At 40.4% G+C, this 18,655-nt stretch overlaps 1 protein-coding gene across 1 annotated transcript in view; it reads left to right on the top strand.

Annotated features, from left to right (window-relative positions):
* ctnna1 (catenin (cadherin-associated protein), alpha 1) overlaps nt 1-16,472 on the top strand; it is a 199,192-nt gene extending 182,720 nt beyond the window's left edge. Inside the window, exons 17-18 of the mRNA XM_072512062.1 lie at nt 12,376-12,510; nt 15,329-16,472. Of these exons, the coding sequence (XP_072368163.1) occupies nt 12,376-12,510; nt 15,329-15,613 (420 nt within the window). The 3' untranslated portion in view covers nt 15,614-16,472. The remainder of the gene's footprint in view (nt 1-12,375; nt 12,511-15,328) is intronic.
* Nucleotides 16,473-18,655: the final 2,183 nt, after the last annotated feature.

Genomic DNA, 18,655 nt, shown 5'->3' with positions numbered 1-18,655 from the left:
TTATTTGCATTTTGGGGTCATGGGGACTGAGTGGGCGGTTCTCTTTAGGTATGTTCCAAAGTGCTGAGCTCAAGAAAATGAATTGGTTAAAAGCACAAAACATAGATTCCAAAATGCTAATTGTGTCAAGCTCGTCTGGATATTATTCTCTACAGGGCAAGTGGAGTGAGAATATGATAACTATAATCAAGAGAGAAAGGAACAGAGAACAAAATGTATTCTGGCTTATTTATGATTACGTGTTCTCTTAAAAATTATTTTGCTTGCCAGCTACACAAATTGATTGGGATCAAATTAAAGCAATGGAAAATTTATAATCGGTGAAACACTTCATGAAATACTTGTTCCACAAAGGATGTGAGGGAGTTATGAGCTGATGGATTGCAATATGAACAGTACATTTCCTTCTAAACCTTTCTCCCCTGAGCTTCCAGTTTCATCTCAAATGCACCTGTGCTATTTGCCTCAAGTGCTCATTGTGGTAATGAATTCAACATTTTCTAAGTAAAGACAATTCTCCAAAATTTGCTATCAGATTTGGTGATTATTTTGTATTGATGTCTTCTTGTTCTGGTCTCCCTGGTGTTATGGGCCAGGATTTAGAGAACCCCAAAGTGTATCATGGAGTTCACCTGACCTACAACTTTTAATAGATTGTGGTGTGGGGAGCACACGGCCCACTCTACAGGTGTGGTAGAGCAGAAATGGAAAAGTATTTTTTAAAGCAAAACAATGTTTATTCTATGAACTCAAGTTAACCATTTTAAAACATACAGTGAACATCTTAACAACCATTAATTCAAATACAACCCCCAAAGAATACAACACTAAGTAATCCTTTAAGCTTTCCTTTTAACATCCATTAGACTTTAAACACCTTTTACCAGAAGCACATCAGGTTAAAGTCACTGCTGTTATTAGTTTTACCATCTTTAGATTACAGAGAGAGATTCATACACCTTATGGCTGTGACTGCAGCTATCCAGTTCTAAAAATGAAACTATGAAACACCCTGCAGCAAATGGCCTAAAACAAAAGTAAAAAGCTGACACAGCCCAGCTCCACCCACTCTCTGACATCACTGCAGTAATACACCCATTTCTTAAAGGTACTCTCGCTACAGATACTTTTATACACACCCATTTATAACACACCTATTTCTTAAAGGTACTCTCACATGACACTGGCAAGTGGAATTTGACTCTCATTTATCAATCTGTTTCATAACCTTAAAGACCTCTGACAGGTCACCCTCAGCTTTCTCTTTTGGGAGAAAAGTTATCCAGCCTGTTCAGCAATAAGTATACCTTCTCGGCTCTGATATCATCCTTGTGAATTTTTCTTGTTACATATTTTCCAATGCCTGTACATTTTTATAATATAACTGTGCACAGGATTCTAAGTTTGTTTTAACCTTCAATAACTTTTCTATTTTTCAATTCTGTCCCTCTGAGAATGAAACCCATCATTTTGTAATGTGTCATTGTTATTCTTACTAACAAAATGCACCACCTCTTTATCTTTTAACAATCCTTTTTTTAAAAACATTTTTGGATGGAGCAATATTTTTTGTTTTACAAACTAGGATACTGCAACATCACTCCTGGTAACTGCAAGTGAGCTGAAAGAGGCAAATGTGTTCTGATTGATATTAAAAACATTTTTTACAGCACTTTGCAATGTTGCTGTAGGATTTGATATCAAAGATGATTTAATACTGGCTGTACCTCACTTGTTAAAACAGTTTAACCTGATGGCAGCATAGAAAATTTCACTCTAAGCTTTAGCACCTTTTAACACAGGCAGCTAACATTGGCATACTCTTGTAAACACACCATTTGATATTTTTTCAAGTTAATACAAATAGCTTGCTAAAGCTATTCCAGCTTGCAGAATAGCAATAAAGTAGAATAGGAAAATGGGACTCGATGGACTGAATGTCCTCCTTCTGCACTGTTAATTCTATGAATCAGCAATTCACTGTATCGCAGACTTTGTATATTCATGTTTAAGTGTCCAAAAATGTAATCTGCATTATACAAAATCACAATTACTCTTCTACAAAAATTAGATTTAAAAACTCCTCAAAAAGCTATGGCTCAGCTGATTTAAGGACTCATTGCAAATATGCATGCTGTTTCTTCAAGCAAACAGTTTGAATAGTTTCCATAAGATTGATATCTGCAACAACCTGACACATAGAAAGTGCTCACACATCAAATTAGTACAGATATAGAAAGTGAAAATCGCTTTCCATTAAGATACAGTTTGAATCACGCACAGTAAAATAGGTTTTCTCAGTCCTGGCAAATGATGCCACATTTTATTGATTCTTACTTTAACACTGACAATCTGTCAATTCCATCTGATTTCTAAGCAATCATTTTACCTGTACAAACTGTCTTTTTAATGGAATCCATATCATTAAACATTATTTTGAAGTTGTTTAGATTGCAAATTATTTTCTCCATCTCCACTATTTTTTACATCCAATACCAACACTTGCCCAAATTCTGTTCAACACTGATATCCATTGAACCTAATATTAATAGATTATTAGGAAAAACTGGACTACTGATCTGTTCTAGCAGCAAAACTGAATACATTGGACAGTTTGTCTCCTCTTTCGTTTTGGAAGCTGGCAGCGGAGATTTTTGTTATGCTTTCACAGGATGTGGCCATTACTAGCTAGACCAGCTCTTGGTCATCCTTGCGAAGATGGTGATCAGCTGCCTTCTTGAAATGCTGCAGTCCATGAAGCGTAGGCACACCCAAAGTTAGGTAGGGCATTCCAAGATTCTGACCTAGCAACAGTGAAGGAGCGGCAAAATATTTCCAAGTCATGATGGTGTGTGGCTTGGTGGGGGTGGAGGGTGAATTGCAGGAGGTGGTGTTCCCATGTATCAGCAGCCTTTGCCCTTCTCCGTGGTAGAGGTCCTTGGTTTGGAAGGAGCTGTTGAGATAGGCTTGACTAGTGCATCTTATAGATGGTACATACTGCTGCCACTGAGAGTCGATGGTGGAGCGAGTAAATGTTTTAAGTTGTTGGATGGGGTGCCAATCAAGCAGGCTGTTTTATCTTGGATGGTGTTGAACGTCTGAGTTTTATAGGACTGCACTTAACCAGGTAAGTGGAGAGTATTGCATCACAGTCCAAAATTATTGGCAGGCTTTGGAGACTTGGGAGGTGAGATACTTGCCACACCGTTCTCAGCCTCTGACCTGCTCTTGGGACCACTATTTAGATTTCTGGTCCAGTTCAGTTTCTGGTCATTACTAATTCCCAAGATGTTGATAGTTAAATCCAAAGAGTTAAATCTGAGCAGCCAAACTATGTGTAGAATACTGAACTAGAAATTGCAGTTAATCAATTGTGGATCATATTTGCATAATACTGCACTTAACCGATAAGTCTCAGTAGCTAGGCTTCCATCTGCTTTCAACTGTATCTTTTCAAAATAAGCAAGTACCCTAGCAGTGTACCTGGTCTTGTATAATGCATTATCCTATCCTACTTATTGTAAATCTGCAAAAGTGGCAACCTGATACTGTCGGTGCCAGCTGTCTTGGACAGATGTTGACCCCTGCTGTTAGCCAAGGTAGACTTTGATATTTTCCCATCTGCCAATAGTTATATAGATATGGGGAAGACACTTTGCACTTGTGTTCCATCAGGTGCTATTTTCAGTTCAGGAACTTGTTGGCTGATTAGTGGGATTGCCAAGTCTAATGAGCCACAGCAATATCATTCTGCCTCCCAAGTTCCCCAATCAGAGAGGGTAGGCAGGCAGGATTGTATGCCTAGTGTTGCCAATCGGCACCAGAGTCACCAATAATGTTGCTTTTGTTAAATGAGTGGAATACTATCCCACCAATTGGCACCAATAATGTTGCCAAATTAACTAGATATGGCAGTTATTAATGATTATCTTGCTTTTCAGAGTCGCCAGGTATCAAATGATACCACCACAAGGCTTTACCGGATATCGATCAAAGACCAAACAACCAGTTAGTCAGTTCAAGTTCAAAGATAGTTTATTTACACACAAGGCTTACTTCAACATGCAACATAAAACACTACAAGTTAAACTACAATAACCTATACTTAACTTCAGGGCAACCTGCTCTTTGCAGATGAACAAGGCCTTTGTTCGGATCTTGCGTGGCTGGGTAGAAGAAGTGGCAACGTTTCTGCTGGGCTCATCCATCTGGGAGCGATCGTTGGTCTTGAACTTGTCTTCTGGTCGTAATACTACACTTGGTATTAGGCGTAGGCCGGTGCCAAGAGAGACCGAACACATGGCTGTCTCTCTTTTTATCCCTCTGGGATTTTGCGCTCTTTGGGGAGGTCCTTAGCTTTGGACACAATAATTCGACAGGCTTCGATCACTGCCTTCGATTTTGGCCAATAAAGGGGCGGGTGTCTTGATGGCTCGGTGCGTCCTGAGCGGTCATTGACCGTGGCTGTTTGGGCTTTCTTAGCCAGGGGTGTGGCGCCAATTAATCTGTATCGGTTACCTGAGTACAATCCATTTTTTCTGGGGAAATGGACCATTAGAATGCAAACGAGCGGGGGGTTTCAATCGTATCTAGCTATCTGGGTTGCAAATACACACACAGGCTCTTGAGTGTGTCTGAGTCCTGGGTTGGCCATAATTCCCATGGTCCTTTGCAGGTGGCCATCTGAGATGGCTACACTAGGCTTTCAAAGCAGTAAATTCTAATTGAAAGAATCACAGCATTCTTTACAGTGGCTCACTAGCACTTGAACGTTAAAGGCTTTACCCAGGTTCCATGCTTTTCTGGAGGTCCTCCTGCAAGATCTGAGGGGCTGCAATAGATTGGGAAGAGAAGGATAGCTACTTCAACCAATCAGGTGACCACCCACTGTGAGAGACACTTTATCGACCACTGGCATTGTGTGCCGAGCTCCTCCACTGGGAAGGAGATATTGCTCCTTGGGGCTATAGATTCAACAGTGACTTACCATGGGGAGTCTGACTCTCCTGAGGCTCAGACATGCTTATAGAGAGTGGATCCACTACAGGGTCTACAAGTAAAAGAAGGTTCACCTTCCAGCTGGACCTTGGTGCCCATTCCCTCTGCCCTATGGTGGGTCTTTTGGCTGAGGCGCAGGCAGATGGTGCTCCAGCTGGTGTTATTCCGAGTGTTGGTGGTGTTTTATCCCTTGTTCCTCATCCAAGGCGAAAGGTGGAGCGACATACACTGCTGCCATGCTGTGGTGAAGGCTAGCAATGGAAAGGTATAGCTGAAAGTGAGTAAAGTGCCTTGCAAGAAGTTGGAAATTACCAGTCAAGCGGAAATGACATTCGCCCAGCGAAGAGATGCTTTGAACTGCAAGCTTTCACCTGGCTATGACTAGAGCTTTTTAGTTTCATTGATCAAAGCCTTCCTGTCTTATCAGTTTCAACTGAATTAACTCATGTCGGTGACCATGACAAGTTGCTGACAGATCGGAAAACTACCCTGGCTGAAAATGTAGTACTGAGAATTCAAATAATACTTAACTAACGTTTTTAAGATCTTAATTTGTTTGCCAACACATCAGAGACCTTCAATCCTGGTTGTTAAAAAACAGAAGAGGATGGGATTTCAGGATCCTGGCCCAGTGTCACTTTTAGAGTATTTAACTCTGTGCAGTTGCAAACTTACAATCCCTTTCCCCAGGAAATCTACCCCCCACAATAATTTCTCTAGTTTAGGTTACAGTTAGAGTAATACTACAAAGAAGAAGTTTCAAATTCCCAGTCAGCAGAAGCTTACTCTTTCCCTTTCTCCCTTACCCGTGCAAATGGAAGCTATGGCAGTAATTTGCTGCTTGCAAGTGTTGCCCAAATAGATAGTTTACCTTAAAGCCACTTGGCTGCAGCTGATAAAAATCAGCCAGTTCCATCTATATTAGAAGCATCATTGGCCAAGTCACAAGTTAAAATTGCCAATTGTAACCCTACCCACTTAGTGTCTATGGTGTAGGTGCTGCACTCACTCCTCCCTTCCAACCCCTCAACAATTTGAACAACTGGGTTTGTGAGAACATGTAGTCTGCTGCCCTCATAAATATAATGTGGAGATGCTGGCGTTGGACTGGGGTGGGCACAGTACAAAGTCTTACAACACCAGGTTAAAGTCCAACAGGTTTGTTACGATGTCACTAGCTTTCGGAGCGCTGCTCCTTCCTCAGGTGAATGAAGAGGTATGTTCCAGAAACAAATATATAGACAAAGTCTGGCAGCTTTGAATTCGTCTATATATTTGTTTCTGGAACATACCTCTTCATTCACCTGAGGAAGGAGCAGCGCTCCGAAAGCTAGTGACATTGTAACAAACCTGTTGAACTTTAACCTGGTGTTGTAAGACTTCTTACTCATCTGTAGAGAAACAGTGTTTCTCTGTTTCTCTTCGTACTCATAAATATGAAATATCAAGTTCTCTGATTTTTTTTCAGTGACTTAAGTCAGCTTTAAATATGGTCATTATTTGTATTGTTTCATTAGTAATGTATCTGAAATGTGTATTGCTATTTACAAAGGTCACAGGATACATTGCTTAAGGTTAGTAATATTGATGTTTCTTACTGTAGCCATTTCTTTTTTTTGTTTGATTAATTAGTTTGCTTCTGTCAGCATAGTGTGATACATATGGAATTTTAGATATACCTGACTAATGTAACTGACAGCTGATGGACCTTATCCATCCAGAGCTAGTAAACAGGAAATGTTTTGTCATTTGGGTTCCTTAAAGGTCTTATTATTCTGAAATTTAATGTTGATTTTACATCAAATTGTTATCACGTCATTTAAACCATCACATCACTGATACCATAGATACTTCATTTATATTTGTAGGAGTGGACTTAAGGTTTGGTGTCAACTTTTTTACATGACTTTTTGGAAGACAATGTTATTTTGAGAATAAGACAAATTGTTAGGAAATAGTCGAGGGAATTCTATATTTGGTCCTGCGGTCATGAATTAAATTGCAGCACCAGAGTGCTAAAGCATGGTGTCCATTATTGATGGGTGGGGGCAACACTGGATGCAGAAAGACAGAGCAACATTAGAATGAGGTGCGCTTTGAGTCACTATCTGAAATAATAGAATTGGGGCCAATGAGTAGGAAATCCTGAGTTCCTGTGTACACAACCAAATGCGAGTTCTGCGCATGCATGCACGCACCCGCAAATATACACCCATACAGGGTTTTTGTATTCACATGATAAAAGCAGAAAATATTCATGTTTATGTAACTGCAGCATGAAACTGAATGTTGTATTAAAACTTAAACAGAGCTGTCTAAGAAATGGCCTTTTTAGTAAAGGTACATTTATAGGATTTCTGCCAACAGTTTAATACAGGAAACAAAAATGTAACTCGTGATTTAAATGGAATTTTGTCAACTAGATGTCAGTTTTGAAAGCAGTACATTAAGTAGAATTCTGAAACTCTTAGCAAGTAGAAAGCAACGTACAACTGCAATAAATTATAAATTCTAGTGCATAATTGCTGTAATTTGTACTATTCAAAATTAAAAACAGAACTGTAATTTAGTAAATCACACGAGAGCAAACAGGTGCAGACCTCCTGAACTTGCTCGATGCTTGTTTCACTCAGTATTGTGCGAGCACTGTAATCCATGTGGTTCAAGGTTACTGAAGCCCACTGCATGTCTCCAGTGCAATGTCTGCAGATGCTTCAGTTGCAAATTTCTCCAGACCTTAACCCAGAATATACACTGTTGTATAATAAGAATTTGGAACGTTAAATATTAATGACACAATCCATTAGTATAATTTCAATTAATTGAGTTTCTAAAATTAACTTGATTATACTGCCCAATTATAGTGCTTTTAAGTTGAAACTTCTAGTTATTTTGAAAAGCTGACCAGGACAATCAAATTACATGTTAAATGAAATTCAAAAAATATTCTATTTAATAGCACTTCTAGAATTAGGCCAATAAATGGTAAGATGTTGACCCAAAATGCAATTTTCAAAAATTGGTTCCTGAAAACGACACCTTCGACCGCAATGTCATAAGTCGCAACCAATTTTTTTATAGGATCAATGGTAGAAATGGAGGCTGGAAATCACTCATCGAGCGCTTTTGAGGTGTAAAATCCTCAACTATTGCCATGTCAAGAAGTCGCTGAGGCGATTGTTGATGGCTGCACGCCTTGGCACAAGCTCCTTGGTTAGTGTGGGGCATATAATGAAGCCATTCGATTACTGTCAGTTGCCTGTTTAAATTTGAACTTCTGCGAGTCTATGCGCCTATTAAATACAACGTAAGCGTATAAATCAGCGCTCCCAACTAGCACGAATTTGCCGTATTTCATACAGAAAATCGGCTTGAATCCGGCAATACGATTTCTTGCGTTGAAATGCGCAATTCACTGCAGCCGTCGGTCGAATCCAACCTGACACCGCACTGAAGGAGAGTATTTAAGCGAGAGGAGTTTTCTTTTGGGGGGGGGGGGGGGGGAATATTAAGAGGCAGCTCCCTGTAAAGGGCTGGCTGGCTTTGTAGGGGGTGGGGGGAGTAGGAAGAGGAGCTGATTGGCAAGCCACAGTGAATGCATTCCTCCCGAAACTCTTCGATTGGTTTCCTTGGCAATGGCTCCTGGAAGACAGGGCCTCGCGCAGAGGTCCCGCCCCCCCCTCATCTTCACCCCGCACGCTATACAGTGCATGCATGTCATGTGATCCTTCTCACAGTCTCTCATCCCACGCCGCATCATGGCATGTTTGAGACAGCCCGTTCCCGACGCTGTCGATGGGTTTTCCCATGTTCACAACCCCTGCCACTGGCGGGATGGAAAGTAAATTTGGGCCTCTATTCTTTGTGGAAAATCTGCCATTTCTTTTGACAAGCCGTTCTTTTGAAATAACTGTACCCCAATGGTTTCTTTTGTCGATCTCACTTCTTAGAGGATTTTTGCAAGGTAGTGTGAAATTAGTTAGCCTTGATAGTAATTGCTTGATAATTTCCACCTAGCCAGTCTAGGTTTATCTTCAGCACTGATGTGCTTTACCAGGAATATACTCAATCTGCATAGTTTATAAAATTTTCAGTGCTTGAGTGCTCTGAACAGGTATTTGCATGTTTATTTATCAAACTAGATCATATATCCATCCATTAAAAATGAAACACTGATCAAACCAAGTGTTTGAAACACCCAATTCTTTCCATTTACTAGATGTAAATGGACAACAAAACTATTCAAGATAAGAGTAATAGATTGCAGCAAGCATTGCTATTATTGGCTTTAGTTTAAAAATCTGCTGCAGATATAGAATATCATAGATTCTCTACAATGCAAAAGGAGGCCATTCAGCACATAAGGTCTGTACAGACCCTTTGAAAGACCACCCTACCTAAGCCCAATCCCCCGTCCTATTCCTACAACCCAATCCTAAGGGGTAATTTAGCATGACCAATCCACCTAACCTACACATCTATGGATTGCAGGAGGAAACCAGAGCACCTGGAGGAAACCCACGCAAACACTAGGAGAATGTACAAATTTCACAGTCACCTGAGGTCAGAATCGAGCCCGGGTCCCTGGAGCTGAGGCATCAGTGCTAACCACTATGCCACCGTATTAATCCAGCTAAGAGGCTTTTTGTATTGAGTAGAGGGAGGGGGAAAAAAAGGGAATGATGAGGAATGTTTCATGTTTAGTGTCTTATTCCAATAAGCCACGTTTTGTATATAATTAAAAATGTAATCAAAGGGAAGGCATGGGTCGCAAAAATCTGTACATGTTTTTGATCTTTCTTGCATTATGTACCTCTACCCATGTTTGTCCAGTTATTTTCTCTTAAAGTTCCTAGGTGGTGGCATTAGTAGTATTGTTACTGGAGAAGTGATCCAAATACAGCTGGTTCACTAATGTTCACTCTTAAATGCCCTCTAGCAAGCCACTCAGTTGTATCAAACCACTACGAAGTCAATAAAAAGGAAAGAAACCGAAAGACCACCCGGCATCGACCTCTGAACTGGGAACAACAATGGCAAACCCAACCCTGTGGACCCTGCAAAGTGCTCTTTACTAACACCTGGGGCTTGTGCCAAAATTGAGAAAGCTGTCTCACAGACTACCCATACTCAAATCCCAGCCGCCACTATCACCATCCCCACCGGCAGGACAGACCCAGCACGGTGGTGGCGCAGTGGTATACAGTCGGGAGGGACTGCCCTGGGGGTCCTCAACAATTCACTCCGGACCCCATGAAATCTCATGGCTTCAGGTCAGACATTGGCAAGAAAACCTCCTGATGCTCATCATGTACCGTTCACCATCAGCTAATAAATCTGTACTCCTCCATGTTGAACACCATTTGGAGGAATCACTGAGGGCATCAAGGGCACAGAATGTACTCTGGGTGAGGGACTTCAATGTCCATCACCAAGAGTGCACCACTACTAACTGAGCTTGCTGATTCCTAAAGGGAATAGCTACTAGACTGGGCCTGTGACAGGTGATGAGGAACCAACAAGAGGGAAAACTTACTAGATCTCACCCCCACTAACCTGCCTGCCGCAGATGCATCTGTCCATGACATTCAGTCGATTGACCACCACACAGTCCTTATGGAAACAATGTCCTGAATTAACATTAAGGATCCACTCCATCGTGTTGTGTGAAGCTATTATCATGCTAAATGTGATAGACTCAGAACAGATCTAAAAACTCCAGATTGGGCATCCATGAGTGGGCCATCAGCAGAATTGTACTCGGCCACAATCTCTAACCTCATGGCCCGGCATTTCACAAACTCTACCATTACCACCAAGCCAGGGAATTAACCCTGTTTGAATGAAGAGTGCAGGAGGGCATGCCAGGAGCAGCACCAGGCATACTGAAAAATTAGGTGTCAAGCTGATGAAGGTACAACACAGGACTACTTCATGCCAAACAACATAAGCAGCAAGTGGCAGACAGCTCAGTAATTCCACAACCAACGGATCAGATCTAATCTCCGCAGTCCTGCCACACCTTGTCATGAATGGTGCTGGACAATTAAACAACTCACTGGGGCAGCTGGCTCCACAAATATCCCCATCCTCAATGATGGAAGAGCCCAGCACATCAGTGCCAAAGACAATTCGCAATAATTTTCAGACAGAAGTGTCAAGTGGATAATCCATCATGGTCTCCTCCAGAGGACCCCAGCATCACAGATGCCAGGCTTCAGCCAATTCGATTCACCCCACGTGATATCAAGAAACTGTTAAAGGCTCTGGATACTGCAAAGGCTATGGGTCCTAATCATATTCTGGCAATAGTACTAAAGACTTGTACTCCAGAACTTGTCCCGTCCCTAGCCAAGCTGTTCCAGGACAACTGGAACACTGGCATATGGCTAATTGCCGCCCTCGCCCTATCCGTCTCCTCTCAATCATCAGTAAAATGATGAAAGGGATCATCAACAGTGCTATCAAGCAGCACGCACTTGGCAATAAACCTGCTCACTGACACTCAGTTTGGGTTCTGCAAGGGTCAGTTAGCTTCTGACTTCATTACAACCTTCGTTCAAACATGGGCAAAAGAGCTGAACTCCAGAGGTGAGCGTGACTGCCCTTGACATCAAAGCAGCATTTGATCGTGAAGAGCATCAAAGAGCCCTAGCAAAACTGGAGTAGAGGGAGAACTCTTCACTCGTTGCAGTCGTAGCTAACACAAAGGAAGGTGGTTGTGGTTGTTGGAGGTCAGTTATCTCCAGTCCTGGGACATCATTGCAGGGCTTCCTCAGGGTAGTGACCTAGGCTCAACCTTCTTCAGCTGCTTGATCAATGATCTTCCTTCCAACATAGCGTCAGATGTCGGGATGTTCGCTGATGATTGCACAGTGTTTGGCATCATTTGTGGCGCCTCGGACACTGATGTTGTCTATCTGCAATTCAGCAAGACCTGAACAATATCCAGGCTTGGGCTGACAAGTGGCAATTAACATTGGTCTTTTCTTACCTAGTAATGTTTATGTTTTTATGTAACAGCCCTCTTGTTAGCTTAGCCAACTGATTTATCCTATGTGAGCTGGGTTGATTTATAAAAGGGCTAGCCTGCAGTTGGTGGAGGAATCTGAGTGCATTACAGCCAGGTTTAATCGCATTATTATCCATCATCTTATGACTATTTTCTAAGTGATATTGCATGCAAGTAATGTTAAGTTTCCACTGACCTGTTCAAAGTCTTATGGAAAACTGTACCACCACATCGCTGCCTGAGATCAGTTTCAGGTATTTCAGTTTGAGTTACGGGTTTGATAACACCATAATGCTTACTCTTGATATAGCTGAAAATGTTTGTAGGAATTGTGGGATTTTTAATTGGCTTTATTTTTAAAACAGTGTCCAGACTCCAGCTGTAAGCAAGATTTATTGGCCTACCTGCAGCGCATTGCCTTGTACTGCCATCAGCTGAATATCTGCAGCAAAGTCAAAGCAGAAGTCCAGAACCTAGGCGGGGAGCTCATTGTATCTGGGGTAAGTATTAGGTACTTAATCAATGTCTGTAGGCCCCCCACAGTCTTTCGTTCAGTTCCTGAGTAGCAGGACCCAATCTTGATTTTTTTTTTTAATGTTTGGTACAGGGGAAAGGCCTGAATCCCTCTGTGGAGCCCATTTAAAAGTTTGGTTTTAACTTGGTATTCCAGTGTGCAGTTCAACCCTGGGTGCGTGTGAGCCAGACACACAGCAACTCCTTGTGGAGGAAGTTTCTAACTTTTTCTTTATAAGGGGTGAAAAGAGGTTCTAGCCCTGTTGAAGCTAGCTGGAAAATTCCTTAGACTCGGCACAACTAGGTCTAATTTGGAACTGATACTCTGGATTCTGGGAAAATTCCAGTAGATATTTAAGGCCTGCATCTCTTACATGTTTACATTTAAAAGTGGTATTTGATTCACCTAGATGTTACTCTGTTTTTATCAACCCAGTTAAACCCAGTGGAGTGGCCAAATACAAAGATTTGTGATGGAATATTAAATAAAGTAGTTACTGAAATACAGGAGGTTATTTGCAAAATTGAAAATATGTTGGTAGGATAAGTGGCTGCATTTTAAGTGACAAATTAAATGGTCTGTTTTGTTGCTGGGCATGTTAATATTAGTGTACTGAAGTAAATTGCAATACCATGCCGTAATCCACAGTTTACTTTTATCTAATATTTTGATTTACTACTCCTTTAATGTACACTACCTGGATGAGCATGCAAACTAAATTGAATAATTCGTCACATTTGCAGAAAATAAACTTTTAAACTGACAGATCCTATCTTGTGACATAGTAGTTGGCCTTTCTTGATGTTTGCATTGCTATTCACAGTTAAGGCTATATATAGCCTTGCAATATATGTAATAATTTCAGGTCTTGGCTGAGTCACAAAGTAAGTCTTACATTTTGTTGGGAAGGAAGGGATAATATAGATAATTCATATTGTTTCATGGATGCTTGCCAACAACTCCTCTGAGAACTAAATGTGTCTAGATTGGAAAACTCACAGGCATGTAGCTTCAGATTTGGGACCATCTAGGAAAGATGAAACAGCAGTTATTTCACCTAAACTAACTCTTCAATGCCCCTGTTAGATTTTGTCTTCTCTGGCTGTCAATTGCTCAGGTACATATTTAATCTCATGGAAAGAACTTTCCTTTCTTGTATGTGGTTGTTGCAAGGTGCATTAAAATCTATATAACTGATGACTAAAAATTGAATAGTTGAGCTTGGCTAATACCGCAGAATGCATTGTAGAGATGTATAATTTTCCCTGCATATGGTGGTTTTTAAGCAATGTTACATGATCCTTAACCAATCAAAGAATCAGGTGGCTTGCATTTTAAGGGGTTAACGTTTACTTTTCCTCCTCTGTGGATGACTCAAGATTGTGGAGAAGTGGGAATCATCTTTGAGTAGTCATCTAGAACCTTCTGGAAAGTGTAAATAGATAGTTCTTGGCTAAAATACCCTTTACAATTAAAGTCTGCTGATATTTGCTTTCTAGGCTCACATGAAGATTGGCCACTTGATGAAATATTGGACAGCAGTTGTTAACCCTTTTGAGGGCTATACATAGTCGGTCAGTAACCTCAGGAAAAGCAGGGAGAAATTGTGGGGGGGGGTGGAATATTTGTATGCAAGCATCAATTTTCGATGAATCCTAAAGGCATTGTAAAATACAAATTGTGCCAGTGATTAACATCATAGAGCCCTGGCTTGTCTCCTTGAAAACATTTCTTAAAGCCTTCCTCTTTGATGAACCTCCGAGTCATCTGGCCTAACATCTCCTTATGTGACTTGATGTCAGACTTCGGTAATGCTTTCATTACGTGAAAAATGCTGTCTAAATATAATTGGTTATTGTATCCATTGTGCAGTATTATTTGGGAGAAAATTGAGCATTAAATTTATTGATTCATAATAAAGTTGGCATCTGGAAAATGGCAATAGTGCGTTCTCCTGCCCTCAACGTGAATTGTGACCGTGATGTTCATTTTTAATTATCTTGTTTTTTAATATTTTTCTGTAGTTCAAGAAATAAACCTGTTCCTTCAGAAAAGAAATCTCGTACCCAGTTGTGGTAGGGTGAAACAATAGATCCTATCCCAAAAATCTATAAATATGCTAATTCCCATTGTACAGCAGATTTTAGAATTTAAAATATATTTTGCATGTAATTTGAATAATTCACCACGTTATTTGAGACATCATTTCGCATCCCGCTAAAGCTAATCTCTTTGCGGATATAAATCCAAATTCAGTAATTTAAAACAAAATGTACCTGCTTTAATTCATCTGTCTAGCATACTGCTTTATCCTATGTAACACCAACATCTGAGGACATTGTTGATTCTATTATCCATTCGAGGATTATCTCTATTGTAGTTTCGACATACAATTTAAAATATTTACGGTACTTCTCGGTGCATCCTTAGTATCGCACATCATTTGTACTTTTCAGTTACTTAGGCAACACACCGTCTCCCAGTGCTATTGTGAAATTGAACACTTGGGTGGGTGTTCTGATTGGGCTTAGGACCAAAAGGGTAACGGCTCAAGTTGTTTCTTCTACGGTTTGGAAAGTGCCTTCGTATGAGACAGAGCAATTGAAGAACTCAAATGTGGACAGCATATATAGCACCTTACACGAGTAGTGTGGTTAGCATATGCCATCAGGGTCCTTGAACAGTATGATATTTTTTGATCTTTTATTGAGCAAATTTGACACAACTTGTAATAACTGCAGGTTCACAGAAAATTGTATTGCAACCTACTTATTCTCAGAATCTTGTCTTTCCTTCATTCCCAGGTGGATAGTGCAATGTCCCTTATCCAAGCTGCAAAGAACTTGATGAATGCTGTTGTGCAAACAGTAAAGGCTTCCTATGTGGCATCTACTAAATATCAGAAGTCTCTGGGAATGGCTTCGCTGAACATGCCTGCTGTCTCGTGGAAGATGAGGGCTCCAGAGAAGAAACCCCTCGTAAAGAGGGAAAAAAATGATGATGTTCACAAAGTTAAAAGAGCATCTCAGAAAAAGCATGTATCACCAGTGCAGGCTCTCAGTGAGTTCAAGGCAATGGATAGCATCTAAAATTTAAAAGCATTCCTATACATGGTCAAAGTACATTTGAGTGGCTTTGAGAACTCCTTTAGTTTGCTCGACTTTTTTAAAAAAGTAAGCTTTTAATATACACACACAAATATGGGTCATAGAAATTGCACATTATCTTTTTCATAAGGTTAAATAAAGTTAGTCTCCATTCCATAATTGGTATGGAAAGTTGGAATGCTGTGCAGATTCAAGCCTTGTTTGACGCTCTGGTAATGGGCTGACAATAACTCTGCTTTAATATTATAAAATAATCAAGAAACTTTAGCTTTTTCATGATGTGCAGATTGGCTGATGTTGAATTTTAACGCCCAAAGTTCTTAGAACCGTCAGCTCTTCTACAGGGAAGAAACTGCAATTAGCGGATTTTAATTCATTTTCCACAAACAACCACATTTGTATGATACTTTAAACCATTAAATGCATGTTATGGTTACTACTGGTTTAATTATTGCTTAGATTGTTAATATCTGGAGTGGTTTGCAATTTGATTTCAACCCATTTCTGTATTCTTCAAACCTTCCCAAACAAAAAAAAAAGAACATTTACCCACTTTTTTTCAAAAATACGAACGGCCAAGTTATTCACACATCCCTTGATATTAACATGCTCCCTCAATAGCCAAAATAGCATTGTGCTGTGCAATCATGCTATATTTCAAGGTACAATGTAATGGGTATGATAATCATTGGAAGACAATCCTAATTAGTAACGTTAGCAATATACTGTACCACACTTAAGAACTTTTAAAATCTTTTTTCCTGATTTGAATACTTGTTGAAGCATAAATTTGCCTCTGTATTGATTATAATTCTCGAATAAAGTTACTGTTTTGACAGACCTTGTAGCTTTTCACACTCTAAAATTACAGTTCTCTTGCAGGCAACCAAAATGTATTCAATTTTCTATTCATTATAATCGTAGTACAAAATAGAGGCTGCTTTCATGCTGCAGACTTGGGCAAAACTCTTAGCATTGCACGGAGACATTTGAAAAATATTTTTAAATTTCAGTTATAGATTTAGTTCCATGTACTGTTAGGGTGGGGGAACGTCTATCCATAGTTTTAATTATGTTTAAATGTACCTTTATTGTTTAGAAAGTGGTGCATTTGCCAACCATATTTTATAACTTAATGATTCAGACGTTGGCATTATTTTTATAAAAAGGGAATAAAAACACAACACGCTTGAAATACTCTGGTCTGACAGCATCCGTGAAGAGGATGTTGACTTTTGTCAGAACTTTCATCAAAAGTCATAAGCATATTTTGATTTCTATGTAATATCATATTTTAATAGGTATTTGCGTGGGTTTCCCCCGAGTGCTCCGGTTTCCTCCTACAGTCCAAAGATGTGCAGGTTAGGTGGATTGGCTATGCTAAATTGCCCTTAGTGTCCAAAAAAGGTTAGGTGGGTTTACGGGGATAGGATGGAGGTATGGGCTTAGGTAGGGTGATCTTTCTAAGGGCCTTTGCAGACTCGATGGGCTGAATGGTCTCCTGCACTGTAAATTCTATGATTTGACTAATTTATTACTTTGAAGGCAAAACCTAAGACACTTGTAAAATTTACCCCATAAAAGAAGCATTTTTGTGTTCTTCCACTAAAATTTCATACCAATAATGCATCTCCCTGGCCTTACACTCCTCCCTGGAGCATCTCGACAACAAGGACTCCTACATCAGACTCTTATTCATTGACTACAGCTCCACCTTCAACACCATAATCCCAGCCTAGTGGAGTGGTGCAGCGACAACAACCTATCCCTCAATGCCAGCAAAACTAAAGAGCTGGTCATTGATTTCAGAAAGCAAAGTACTGTACACACCCCTGTCAGCATCAACGGAGCTGAGGTGGAGATGGTTAGCATTTTCAAATTCCTAGGGGTACACATCTCCAAAAATCTGTCCTAGTCCACCTATGTCGATGCTACCACCAAGAAAGCACAACAGCGCCTATACTTCATCAGGAAACTAAGGAAATTCGGCATGTCCACATTGACTCTTACCAACTTTTACAGATGCACCATAGAAAGCATCCTATCTGACTGCAACACAGCCTGGTATGGCAACTGCTCCGCCCACGGCTGCAAGAAACTTCAGCGAGTCATGAACACAGCCCAGTCCATCACAAGAACCTGCCTCCCATCCATTGATTCCATCTACACCTCCCACTGCCTGGGGAAAGTGGACAGCATAATCAAAGACCCCCTCCCACCCGGCTAACTCACTCTTCCAACTTCTTCCATCGGGCAGGAGATACAAAAGTCTGAGAACACGCACAATCGGACTCAAAAATCGCTTCTTCCCCGCTGTTACCAAACTCTTTTGGACTGATCTCATTAACTGAGATCCCTGTATGCTTACCCGATGCCGGTGTTATTTAGTTACATTGTATACCTTGTGTTGCCCTATTATGCATTTTCTTTTATTTCCTGTTTTTTTCATGTACTTGATGATCTGTTGAGCTGCTCACAGAAAAATACTTTTCACTGTACCTTGGTACATATGACAAACAAAATCCAATCCAATCATACATCACCAGACCACGATATATTGGATGTATTTAATGATGTAGCATTTTCATCACACTACTCAGGAGGCTACGTGACTGGTCCAATCTACTGACTGACATTGAAGAACACAGACCTTTGTCTTTGTTCAGACAGCTATATAAAGTATTTGCATTGTCATTGTATTTTGGTATGCCACATTGTAACAAATGTGATATAAAACAAAAGTAGTCATAGTCACTGAAGGATAGTAGAAGAGCAACCGGTAGATTGAACCTATATTTTCATAGTGTCATCCTAAGCACCTTCCACCAGCCCCAGACACTTCCTGGGGGGGGGGGGGGGGGGGGGGGGGGGAATTTCCTCTCTGATCCTAATGGTTATTAAATAAGCTCCAGGACACTGACTGGGACACAACCTTACCAATAAATAGCTACATATTGAATATGAAGCTATTTGCCCAAACTTGGCAAGCTGTCCATCACCTTTTTGAATACTAGCAGCAAATCC

This window comes from Scyliorhinus torazame, chromosome 7, assembly GCF_047496885.1.
Source record: "Scyliorhinus torazame isolate Kashiwa2021f chromosome 7, sScyTor2.1, whole genome shotgun sequence".
Classification (NCBI taxonomy): Eukaryota; Metazoa; Chordata; class Chondrichthyes; order Carcharhiniformes; family Scyliorhinidae; genus Scyliorhinus; species Scyliorhinus torazame.
The sequence above is the reverse complement of the archived record's forward strand: the minus strand, read 5'-3'. Positions and strand labels throughout refer to the sequence as shown.